The sequence below is a fragment of the Saimiri boliviensis genome, chromosome 14 (assembly GCF_048565385.1).
Source record: "Saimiri boliviensis isolate mSaiBol1 chromosome 14, mSaiBol1.pri, whole genome shotgun sequence".
Classification (NCBI taxonomy): domain Eukaryota; kingdom Metazoa; phylum Chordata; class Mammalia; order Primates; family Cebidae; genus Saimiri; species Saimiri boliviensis.
In genome coordinates, this window is record NC_133462.1 from 93,419,807 (window position 1) to 93,431,994 (window position 12,188).

At 38.9% G+C, this 12,188-nt stretch overlaps 1 protein-coding gene across 1 annotated transcript in view; it reads left to right on the top strand.

Moving 5' to 3' along the window:
• The window catches only part of SCCPDH (saccharopine dehydrogenase (putative)), a 31,548-nt gene extending 19,580 nt beyond the window's left edge, over positions 1–11,968 (top strand). The window contains exons 6-12 of the mRNA XM_039464253.2: positions 6,516–6,646; positions 7,237–7,354; positions 8,171–8,290; positions 8,387–8,443; positions 8,732–8,843; positions 10,508–10,589; positions 11,701–11,968. Coding sequence (XP_039320187.1) covers positions 6,516–6,646; positions 7,237–7,354; positions 8,171–8,290; positions 8,387–8,443; positions 8,732–8,843; positions 10,508–10,589; positions 11,701–11,806 — 726 coding nt within the window. The 3' untranslated portion in view covers positions 11,807–11,968. The remainder of the gene's footprint in view (positions 1–6,515; positions 6,647–7,236; positions 7,355–8,170; positions 8,291–8,386; positions 8,444–8,731; positions 8,844–10,507; positions 10,590–11,700) is intronic.
• Positions 11,969–12,188: the final 220 nt, after the last annotated feature.

The window sequence follows — 12,188 nt, forward strand, 5'->3', positions numbered from 1 at the left end:
TGGCTGGATCTAGATGTTGAAATGATATTGTCTGAACTCTTTTTTTTCCCCTCATTTCTCTCTTTTTATTCCTTTTGTTTCTTCTACTTTTATGTAGGCTCTGGACAGAACAGGAAAGGTACTGGTAGCTCCAAATATTCTTTGTCATAAAGGTTCATGATTTCTTGGGAAGAGCTACCAGCGTTACATGTCAAACAGTAGAGAAGATTAGTCATTTTGCTCATTCTTAAACCAGCTGATGTGACCTGGGGTAATAGAGTATGAACCTGGAAAATCTGAGACGAGTTTCAGTTAATTGAGGAAGTTAGGCTGGGCTTGGTGGCTTATGCCTGTAATCCTAGCACTTTCAAAGGCCAAGGCAGGTGGATCACCTGAGGTCAAGAGTTTGAGACCAGCCTGGCCTACATGGTGAAACCCTATCTCTTCTAAAAATACAAAAAATTAGCTGGGCGTGGTGGCAGGTGCCTGTAATCTCAGCTACTCCGGAGGCTGAGGCAGGAGAATCGCTTGAACCCGGGAGGTGGAGGCTGCAGTGAGCTGAGATTGCACCACTGCACTCTAGGCTGGGTGGCAGTGAGGCTCCATCTCAAAAAAAAAAAAAAAAAAAAAAAAAAAAAGTTTATTTTGCCAAGGTTGAGGATACACCCTTCCTGTGACACAGCCTCAGGAAGTCCTGATGACATGTGCCCGAGGTGGTAGGGGGGCACAGCTTGGTTTTATACGTTTTAGGGAAACATAAGACATTAATCAGTATGTAAGAAGTACATTGGTTCAATCTGGAAAAGCAGGACAACTTGAAGCAAAGGCAGGAAGACTCCCAGTGGGGAGGGAGCTTCCAGGTCACAGACAGGTGACGCACAATATTACATTCTTTTGAGATTAGCCTTTCTAAAGGAGGCAATTAGATACGCATCTATCTCAGTGAGCAGAGGGGTGACTTTGAATAGAATGGGAGGCAGGTTTGCCCTAAGCAGTTCGTAGCTAGAGTTTTTCTAGTGATTTTGGGGGCCCAATATTATTTTCCTTTCCTAAGAGTAATCAGAATCAGTCTATGAATCAATTTTTTTTTTTTTTTTTTTGAGATGGGGTCTCATTCTGTTGCCCATGTGGGAGTGCAGTGGCATGATGTTGGCTCACTGCAACCTCTGCCTCCCGAGTTCAAGTGATTCTCCTGCCTCAGCATCCTGAGTAGCTGAGATTACAGGTGCACACCACCACTCCTGGGTACTATTTTTTTTTTTTTTTTTTGAGATGGAGTTTCGCTCTTGTTACCCAGGCTGGAGTGCAATGGCGCGATCTCGGCTCACCGCAACCTCCGCCTCCTGGGCTCAGGCAATTCTCCTGCCTCAGCCTCCTAAGTAGCTGGGATTACAGGCACGCGCCACCATGCCCAGCTAGTTTTTTGTATTTTTAGTAGAGACGGGGTTTCACCATGTTGACCAGGATGGTCTCGATCTCTCGACCTCATGATCCACCCGCCTCAGCCTCCCAAAGTGCTGGGATTACAGGCTTGAGCCACCGCGCCCGGCTCCTATTTTTTAAGTATAAATAAAAAGGCTTAAGAAGGATAAGGAATAGCTGCAGAACAACAGTCTAGTGCCAGACCTGGGCAACCTGTCAGGAAATTTGTTGACACTACACTATGTCAGAATCCGATCATTTTTACCACTTCCCTTGTTACCACCCTAATCTTGCAACCACCTGTTGTACAGTCACTGTGATCCTTTTCAGACAAAAACTAGACCATGGCACTCCTCAGCTCTGAATTTTTAGCCGAGTCCTTACCGTAGTGCGAATGGTTGTAATGATCTGGCCCCAGTTACCTCTCCAGCCTTCCGTCCGGCATTTCCGTGCGTGTTCCTCATTGACACTGACTTCCACTCCGTTCCTTGAACACGCCTGCGCACTTCTGCCTTGGGGCTTTTTTACTGGCTGTTTCCTTTGCTTGCAAGCAGTTCTCCCAGATATTTGCATGACTCACTCCCTCACCGCCTACAAGTCTTTTCTAAAATGTTGCTTTCCTAATTGAAGCTTATCCTGACCATCCAGTTTAAAATTGCAAACCAACTCCTTTGCCCAGCACTCCAGTTCATTTTACCTGCTGCCTTTTTCTTTTTTGCTATAGTATTTCCCACCTTCTAAATTCTGTATGTTATATTTTCTTTTGGCTTTATCACTCTCTCTAAATGTGAGCACCACAAAAGGAGGGATCTTTCTCTGTTTATTTCACTGAACACCTAGAATAGTGCTGGTCGCATCATAGCATCTCTATAATTGTTGAATGAATTCAATGGACAAGGCTAGCATGGCTTTGATTTCAAAACCTTGCAAGAACAATTCCGTAATGGAAAAATTTAGTCTAGTCTCAGGAACATAGATGTAAAAATCCTAAACAAAATTTAGTAAATTAAAACTAGTGATGGGCCGGGTGTGGTGCTCACACCTGTAATCCCAGCACTTTGAGAGGCCGAGATGGGTGGATCACCTGAGGTCAGGAGTTTGAGACCATCCTGGCCAACATGATGATACCCCATCTCTAAAAAAAATAAAAAATATAAAAATAAAACTAGTAATATATACGCAGAATAATATTTTTTTACTAAATTGGTTTTAGAGCAGGAATACAAGGTTTAACACTGTAATCTCTATAATTCACCTGATTATCAGGCTAAAGTTAGAAAATTATATGATCATGTCAGTAGATAGAGCAAAGGCTTTTGATAAAATGTATCTATTCATGATTAAATTTTACAGCAACCTAACAGTAGAAGGGAAGATTCTTTTTTAAAAAAAAAAGCTGTAGCAACCTGGGTGTGGTGGTGTGCACCAGTAGTCTCAGCTACTTGGAGGGTGAGGCAGGGATAGCTTGAGCCTGGGAGTTCAAGGCTGCAGTAAGCTATGATCACATCACTATATTCTAGCCTGGGTATCAGAACAAGAGACCCATCTCTTTAAAACAAAAACTGTAAGAAATGTGACACCCAGTGTTTAAAAGTGTTTTGCTCTGGCATCAGGAACAAGATACACATGCCCACTCTCGTTACTTCAGCCAGATCCTAGCCAGAGGAGTAAGGCAGGAAAACAGAAATTAACTGCAAATAGTTGAGAAAGGAAGAAACAAAACTATTTTCTGTAGATATAACCGTGAATGTAGAAAATAAAAAGAATCTACAGATAACATTAGAATTCATAGAAGAGTTTTGTGAATTGCTGGAAAAACTCATTTCCAAACAAGGTCACATTCTGAGCTGCTGGGGGTCAGGACTTCAGCATATCAAGTTCTGATTTTGGGGGGGGGGAAGCAATTCAGCACATAACAGTGTCTTTCCAGGAATGTGTCCACTTCACCTAGGTTATCTAATTTGTTGGCATACTTGTTCATAGTATTCCTTTATACTCCCTTTTATTTCTGTAAGGTTGATGGTAATGTTCCCTCTTTTATTCCTGATTTTAGTAGTTTGGATTTTCTTTCTCTCTTTTTTTCAGTTGTCTAGCTGAAATTTGTCAGTTTTGTTGACCTCTTCAAAGAACCAACTTTTGGTTTTGTTGATTTTTCTATCCTGTTTCATTTATTTCCACAATAGTTTTTATTTTTCCTGGATATAAAATTAATATAAAAATCAGCTGTATTTCTGTATGCCCACTACAGTTAGAAGGTGATTATTTTTGTAAAAAAGACCATTTATGATACCATTAAGTAAATCAAGTACCTAAGAATGAGTAATAGAAAGTGTACAAGATTTCTGTGAAGAAAACGATAAACCTTTATTGAGGGACCAGAAAAAGACAGAAATTGAAGGATCCACCGTATTCATGGATTAAAATATGAATCCATTTTATAGTTGTAAATTTTCTTCAAAGTTGTTGATAATCTCGTACAGTTCCCACCAAAATATCACAGACAAGTTTTGTTTTGGTGTGCATCTTGACAAGCTGTTTCTAAAATGTATATCGAAATTCAAAGGGCTGAGAATAGGTAAGATATTCCTGAAAGAATAAGGCAGAAAGACGTGCTTGGGTATCAAGACCTGTTATTAAGTCAATGTAAACCCTTGATTTATGGTTAAGGGCTTTTCCTACCATTTTAATTTTCTTTTTACAAATCTACTTTTATTTGTATTTATTTACTTTTCATCCTTGTGGAGTACAGCATCACAGGGCTTCTATGTTTAGTGGCCTCAGTGGGAAGGTTGCTTTGGAATTAGGCAGAAATCGTGCCACTGTTTATGTGGGCACACGTTACCTTTCCCCACATGACTCTGGTTTTGTTTGGTTTGCTGCTAAGAGTCAGTATTATTCTTGGTAGACATAAGCACATCTCCTGCCCAAATCAGATCTCCTCTTATCTCGGCCGTACATACCTTCAGCTTTAAGAAGAGCTGTGTCCTCCCTTTGGTTCTGGAGACCCACTGATAGCAAAAATAGCCTTGGACCACAGCTTTCCAGACATGTTTGTCTTTTAGAACTCCTCCTCCCAGCAGGCCTCCAAAGGCTTCAAGATGGCAGAAATAGCAAGGGGGTTTTCAATAGATGATGCTGGGAGAATTGAGTATCTACATGGAGAAAAAATGAAGTTGGATTCATACTTTTGCACCCTGTACAAAAATAAGGTTAGATGGATTCTGGATGCCCTCACCATTGGTAATGACTTCTACAAAAAGACAAAGAGTCATTAAATATAATGAAAAAGTGTTACATTTGTGTACATTTAAAATTGAGAATATTTCTCAAAAGACATGGTTAAGAAAGTCAAAAGGCTAGCTGCAGTGTAGGAGTTATTTACAACACATGATAAATCCTAAGGTCATAATTTTGAGCATAAGAAGCCAAATGCTAAATAATAAATCATGCTTGATTACATTTCTCTAAAGTTTAGAAACAGGGAAAACTAATTGTATTGTTTAGGGATGAATGCTTAGGTGGCTAAATGCTGCTCAGATTGAGTAGATTAACAGATTGAACCTTTACAACTTTTAGTTCTTATGTTATACTTTTAATAAAATTGAAGAACTAAATCTGTGCCAAAATGAAAGTTAGATTTGGTATCTCTGCTTTTCAGTCTCATCAAAGCTAAGATAGGAAAACCTCAATCTTGGGATAGTTTTATTTTTTCTCTTATTTTGTTTATTAACAATGAAAGATTCCTTCATAATCTGCCTCACAGATATCCCTCCTTGAAAATCTTGTGACAGAATTAGTTTTGACAGAATTAATTTAGTCTTTCTAAATTACTTTGTTCACCTAAATAATGTAAACAACATAGAGGGAAGGATATAATACAATTATGTACAATCAAAGTAATAAATGAAGTTTAAATATTCATGAAAGAAAATTAAAAGGCCCACCTAGAAGTTAGTTAAAGAAAGGTCAGTGCAAGGCCAGGCACAGTGGCTCACACCTGTAATCCCAGTACTTTGAGAGGTTGAGGTGGGAGGATCACCTGAAGTCAGGAGTTCAAGGCCAGCCTGGCCAACATGGTGAAACCCCATTTCTAAAAATACAAAAATTAGCCGAGCTTGGTGGCAATTGCCTGTAATCCCAGCTACTTGGGAGGCTGAGGCAGGAGAATCACTTGAACCCGGGAGGCAGAGGTTGCAGTGAGCCAAGATGGTGCCATTGCACTCCAGCCTGGGCAACAAGAGTGAGACTTTGTCTCAAAAAAAAAAAAAAAAAAAAAAGAAGGTCAGCGCTGTGGCAGCAGGTTCAGAGGTCATGTCCTCTCCTGGGCTGTCCTCTCAGCCACTCGTTTCTCAGGGGAAGCTGTAAAGAATAGTGGGAGAATAGAAAGCCTGAGAGCTCAAAGTCTCATGAAAGGATAAAAAATAAGTGAGGAAATGAGAGTCTGGGTATGATCAAGCAACTACTAAGGACTGTGTACTGGCTGTGATACCAAAAAGAAATCAAGGGATTGAGGAAAGAAAATATACATGTTAGTGAACTTTAAATTCTTTAAAAAATTATTTTACCAAGACTTCTGTAGGAAGACAGATCTATAACTTGGGGCTAGAAGAGGTGTTGGAGGTAGATGGGGAACCAGGTGTAACAGGATGGAGAGATGGGCAGTGCACAGTGTATATATGCATAAATGTGCACGTGGACATATCCTGAAACGATGAGGAATTTGTGTAGGACAGAGGATTAGGGTGGCTATTCCTACAGATCATATGGGGCAGGAAAAAGAAAGGATTAGAGTGGCTGATCTTGAAGGAATATGGTCAATTAGGTGAGTAAAATTGATGAAGTAACACTAAGTAACTTACTACAGAGTATAAAGAATTTTAGGAGGGGAGAAGAAAAGCCTTCTCTTGGTATAAATATTGAATATGATCAAGCTCATGAATGTTACTACTGCCTAGCTGGTCATGAAAATCCACCTCAAGATGATTAAATAAGGGATTATATCTTGTCCAAATATAAGTGAAATGTTGTTTGTAACAATTATAAGATACTTGGCTTCACATTTTAGTAACTACCCCTTAAGACATGTTTCTTTAACTCTTGAAATATTTTATTAGGGGTTGAGCATTCATGATGGTACCTGGAAGTCAGCAATTTATGGTTTTGGAGATCAGAATAGTTTGAAAAAACTACGACATGCATCAAATCTGAAACCTGTCCCATTTGTTGGTCCAAAATTGAAGAGAAGGTATATTAAAATCTATTTTTAATATGTCTAAGTATATTATTCGGTTGGCTATTAATAAAGTACGTTACTAAGAAAAGCTTGGAGACTATTTTGTAGTAAGTTCAGAATTGTTTTCAAAGATAAATAGGATATAATTAATATATTACCATAAGCTTAAGTACTTCATATATAATTTGAATCCTAGGCAATAAGTGAATTTTATGACTTTTCACTATCAATATAGAAATCAACCGTCAACTAAATTTTATGTGAGAACTTTTCTCTTTTAAAAATTTATTTTAGTTTAGTTTTACACTGCAGGACATATACGAGAACTTTAGGATTTGAATTTAGGGGTGGGCTGTTAAAGTTAGCATTCTTTTTATTTATTTATTTTTTTAATTTTTCATTTGAGACAGTCTCTCTTTGTTGCCCAGGCTGGTCTCAAACTTCTGGCCTTAAGTGATCCTCCTGCCTTGGCTTCCCAAAGTGCTGGGATTACAGGCATGAGCCACCATAATCTGCCACTGATTTGCTTATTCAGACATTTGCTAAAGTTGTGGACACCATAATTGCAGGAAATACAAAATATTCATAGATCTGTCTTGCAGGTGGCCAATTTCTTACTGTCGGGAACTCAAAAGTTACTCCATTCCTTTTATGGGATCTGATGTGTCTGTTGTAAGAAGGACTCAACGTTACTTGTATGAAAATTTAGAGGAATCACCAGTAAGTATATATGGTTTATTTATCAATAAAGAATATTCTGTGTTTGTTACAGTTCCCCTATCTGTTCAATGTAGGATATTTTTGTTTATAAGGCAGAAAAAGGAAGAGCTAAATAATACATGTTTCATGCTCTGGAAATACACAGAATCATTAGGGTAGAACATTCTGTATTTTATAGCCTTGCCCTGTGATCCATACCTGGCTGCTGAATAACTTTTTAATGTAACACAATAGCAGCAAATTCAATACAGGAAATCCTGGTGTCATTAAGCACCCCAGAATCCCTGTTTAGCATTTCAGTTGCTAGAAACTCTTGCTTGTGGAGATATCTGGAACTTTCTCTGTCCCTTCTCTCCTTGCCGTCTCTGGAGTGCCGTCCTGCTTCTTTTGGTGAGGAAAGTAATTGCTTTCATTGCCGAGACTTCAAGAGGAAACTATTTCAAGTTAAAAGGTGGAGGGCATTTTCTCATAGAAGGGGTTGTAAGTAGAGTCTGCATTCTGTAGTGTATGATTGCTAAACTCAGATGTATTATGGGTGACATAGATTTTTGTGTCCAAGTAGGGGAAGGTAATTACCATTTGTAAACAATTTCTTTAAAAAGTAGGGTACCGAATAAAAAAAAGTAGGCTACCGTACTTCCTGTTCACCGGGTCTGACAAACAAAACTCGGCTCCCAGTGCCTGGTTTCCGAACAAGGTTTCAGAACGGGATGCATTTGTAAAGGGGAAGAGGAAGGTACAGGTAGCTAACATTCTTGTATGACTTGGTCTGAAACGTAGGGAGTCACACGTTTTAACTTTGTATTCTGAATCTAGGTTCAGTATGCTGCTTATGTAGCTGTGGGAGGCATCACCTCTGTTATTAAGCTGATGTTTGCGGGACTTTTCTTCTTATTCTTTGTGAGGTTTGGAATTGGAAGGCAACTTCTCATAAAAGTAAGTAAGATTTTTATGAAATTAGATCTTTAGAAGTATTTTCCATGCGTTTTTAAAAAATCACTGAAGGTGTTTTTGTTTTTGTTTTTCCTTTAGTTCCCATGGTTCTTCTCCTTTGGCCATTTTTCAAAACAAGGCCCAACACAAAAACAGGTAATACTTTCTTTTGTGTTCAGATCACTAAAGTAATATTTTTCTTTTGTTTTTACTTTTCCTCAGTGCAGTGACAGTACCATCGAAGACTTGACCCACTGTGCTTCAGACACTCTTTATGTAAATGAGATTATAGCTCTGTGCTTAAATTATGACAGGATATTCTGGCAGATAAAATAATGTTTTCGTCTATTGAGAATGTCTCATTTGGAATAGAATAGTCAGTTTCACTCTGGTCCAGGAGGAAATGATGTGTTTATTCAATGCACCCTTTGCTTTCTTTCACAGATGGATGCCGCATCATTTACGTTGACATTCTTTGGTCAAGGTTACGGTCAAGGCATGGGTACTGATAAGAACAAACCAAATATCAAAATCTGTACTCAGGTGAAAGGACCAGGTATTTCACATATCACTTAAGAATGCTGAGAAAAAAGAAAAAAGAAGAAAAAAAAAAGAGTGCTTTGGGAGTTTTATACTCTTAAGCTATAAAGTAGAATGCCATTACAATATATTCGTTTTAAAGCTTAACTGTTTTAGAAATACATTTGTACAAATTTAAAATTATTCTGTAGAAGACTGAAACTTTGATATAATCCAATTTTATTAGTGCATCCTTTCCTCTGGCTTTTTTTTTAAATATGATTCAATAATTCAGAATAGCAAATTTTAATTAGTATTCATAAGAAAAGGGATTGGTTGATATTAACCTGTTTGAGTCTCATATGCAACTAGTATAATTATAACAGCAGTCAAATCTGTGGTCTAGGATTTCATCTTTTTTTAGATGGAGTCTCACTCTGTAGTCCAGGCTGGAGTACAGTGGCGTGATTTCGGCTCACTGCAACCTCCGGTTCAAGCAGTTCTCCTACCTCAGCCTCCGAAGTAGCTGGGATTTCAGGCACCAGCCACCATGCTCAGCTAATTTCTGTATTTTTTAGTAGTGATGGGGTTTCGCCATGTTGGCCAGTCTGGTCTTGAACTCCTGACCTCGTGATCCGCCTGCCTCAGCCTCCCAAAGTGCTGGGATTACAGGTGTGAGCCACTGTGCCAAACCTAGGATTTCTTTAGTGTCTCTGAATACTCTGACATTGTTTGGAAAATATATGCACATGTGCACTTTTCCAGGGGTGGGAATGGCTTCTGATAGGTTGTTAAAAGAATGTTGCCCAAAAACGTTCAAGAACTTGTGCTAAAAGTTTTAGAGAACTATGCAGAGACAGGTCCACTTGTGAATTGTAGTGTAATTACTGTCATCCCTGATAGGTCACAGGTTCTTATTTTTTATTTTTTATTGAGATGGGGGTCTCACTATGTTGCTTAGGCTGCACTCAAGCAGTCCTCCTGACTCAGCCTTCTGAAGTGTTGGGATTACAGGCATGAACTGCCATGCCTGGCCCATGGGGGATTTTAATCAAGCCAGATGACAGTGTGTTTCCATCTTGCCCTTTTTTCAAATTCCCACCTGGCTTTTGAAGGTAAGTTGACTGTATTTTCATTATTTGACAGGATTACAAATGCCTATGTTCCCTGTGTTTATAAACTTTTTAAAAACTTCAGTCAGTTGTTTTCTTTAAGAAAAAATTGAGAGGGGTTTTTTTGTGTGTTGTTTTTAAGTGAAGTGTATGAATACAGATAGGGATCGGCTCAGTGTAGTAGTAGGGAAACAAAAAGCTGAGCATCACTGGCTTCAGTCACTATCAAGAAGCAGTGCAGTGGATGAGAGTGTGAACTCTGGACCAGGTGCCTGGGTCTGATTCTGACTCAGTCACTACATGTTAGTTTGGACAAGTCACTTAACCTCTCTCTGTGGGATAAAAAGAGTATTGACCTTATATAATTGTTATGAAAATTAAGTAAGTTTGATAGATGTAAAGCACTTAGTACAGTTCCTAACACTTAATAAATACTATAGAAATGTTATTTTTGTTAAGTGACCAGAATGTCTATTGAAAAAAATCTGTATACCTAGAGTTAGATATAAAATCTACCATTTGGTGTTTGATGTTGTTGAACGGGTACTTCATGAATGCTTTCTTTTTCCTTGATCAACTGTTTCTGCAGAGGCTGGCTATGTGGCTACCCCCATAGCCATGGTTCAGGCAGCCATGACTCTTCTAAACGATGCTTCTGATCTGCCTAAGGCGTGAGTTTGGTTTTCTTTTAATTAGAAGATACCTTTTTTATCTGTGTTATATTTTAGCTTATTTTGATTTGATTTTCAGGCTTTGGGTCTGCACATAAGCATTTATAGTTCAGTTCTTTTGATCCAAAATATAGTTAAATTAGAACTGTGAGAAGGAGAGTTTCTTACCAGCCCAGAGCCGGTCAGAGGAACAAATGAGGAGGTAAATGAGAGGAGAGAGAACAGTTTTCATAACAATTATATAAGATCAATACTCTCTTTAGCCCACAGAGAGAGTTTGAGAACTGTAAGTTAACTTTAGCTCCTTATAAAAATAGCTCAAGTCCAGAGTCAGACAGTCAAAGAGGGCCCCTGTTGCTAGATCATATTACTAGGAGCCTCCGGTTAGTGCTGAACTGTACCCCGCTGGCAGTAGCATCCCTGACTGACACCGGCATAAATGGAATCATGGGATCCTGGCTAGATGATGATCAGACCTACTGTCTTACTGGAGCATTTAGCTGTCACCCTAAAACTAGGCCACCTTTTCAAATGAGCATAGGCCTGCTGCTGAGAAGTAAATCAGGCATGACCTAAAATGGGATTAATAATAAAAGAAATTTTATATAGTGAAACCTAATTAAATTTTTTAAATACTTATGTTCCCTTTGAAAATATTTAGCATTTACAAATTATATTTTTAAGAACTTATTTTTCGTCCAATTTAATTTAATTTAAGTTCTGTTTAGACTTTAATAATAATTGATTACCTAAGTTTATTCCATTCACGTCTTTCTTTAATCCCCCTGAGTCTGAGGACTGTCTTTAGAAACAGCAGCAGTTCTTCAGGGTGATGACACCTAGTGTGCCCCTTGAACACACGCATAGAATGGAAACAGCATGGCCAGGAACAGCCGTTGTTGGCTGTTACCAGACAGCATTGGCTGGGGCGCTAGTTTCTCCTGACTAATATTGATTGGGCTGATTTTAGGAATGGAGTCAAAGGTAGCCATGATTAGCATGAAGACTCAGGTTTTCATGAATTCTGTAGCAATTTGAGAGTGAGGCCGATCAAATAGGAGAAGACTGGAGAGGAGCGTGTGCACTGTTTTCTCTTGTTATTGTTTTGCAGGGGCGGGGTCTTCACACCTGGAGCAGCTTTCTCCAAAACAAAGTTGATTGACAGACTCAACAAACATGGTATTGAGTTTAGTGTCATTAGCAGCTCTGAAGTCTAAACATTTGAAGAATTAACTGAAGTCATAAAGTCCACGAATTAGCAGCTTCTCTATTTGATATTTGAAATTATTCTATAAGCCTCTCTAACTATATGTGGAAACGTTTGTCAAATCTAAAATATTAAAAGCAGGAAATTGTCCTAGCTTACGCTAAATTTCAAATCTCAGCTGATTCTGTGATTTTATTGCTTATGAGGGAGAACTCACATTTGACATATTTTCTTCACTGTGTTCCGGGTAGATGTCTATGAATGAGCTGGCAGGTCTAATGAGGGAGGCGGTGTCCCAGGCTGTGTTGCCGCCAGCATTGCTCATTGTGGGTGCGCAGACCAGCCCTAGCGCAGGGCGGTGACTGCTGCTCGCCTCGCCGCAGGGTGAAGGA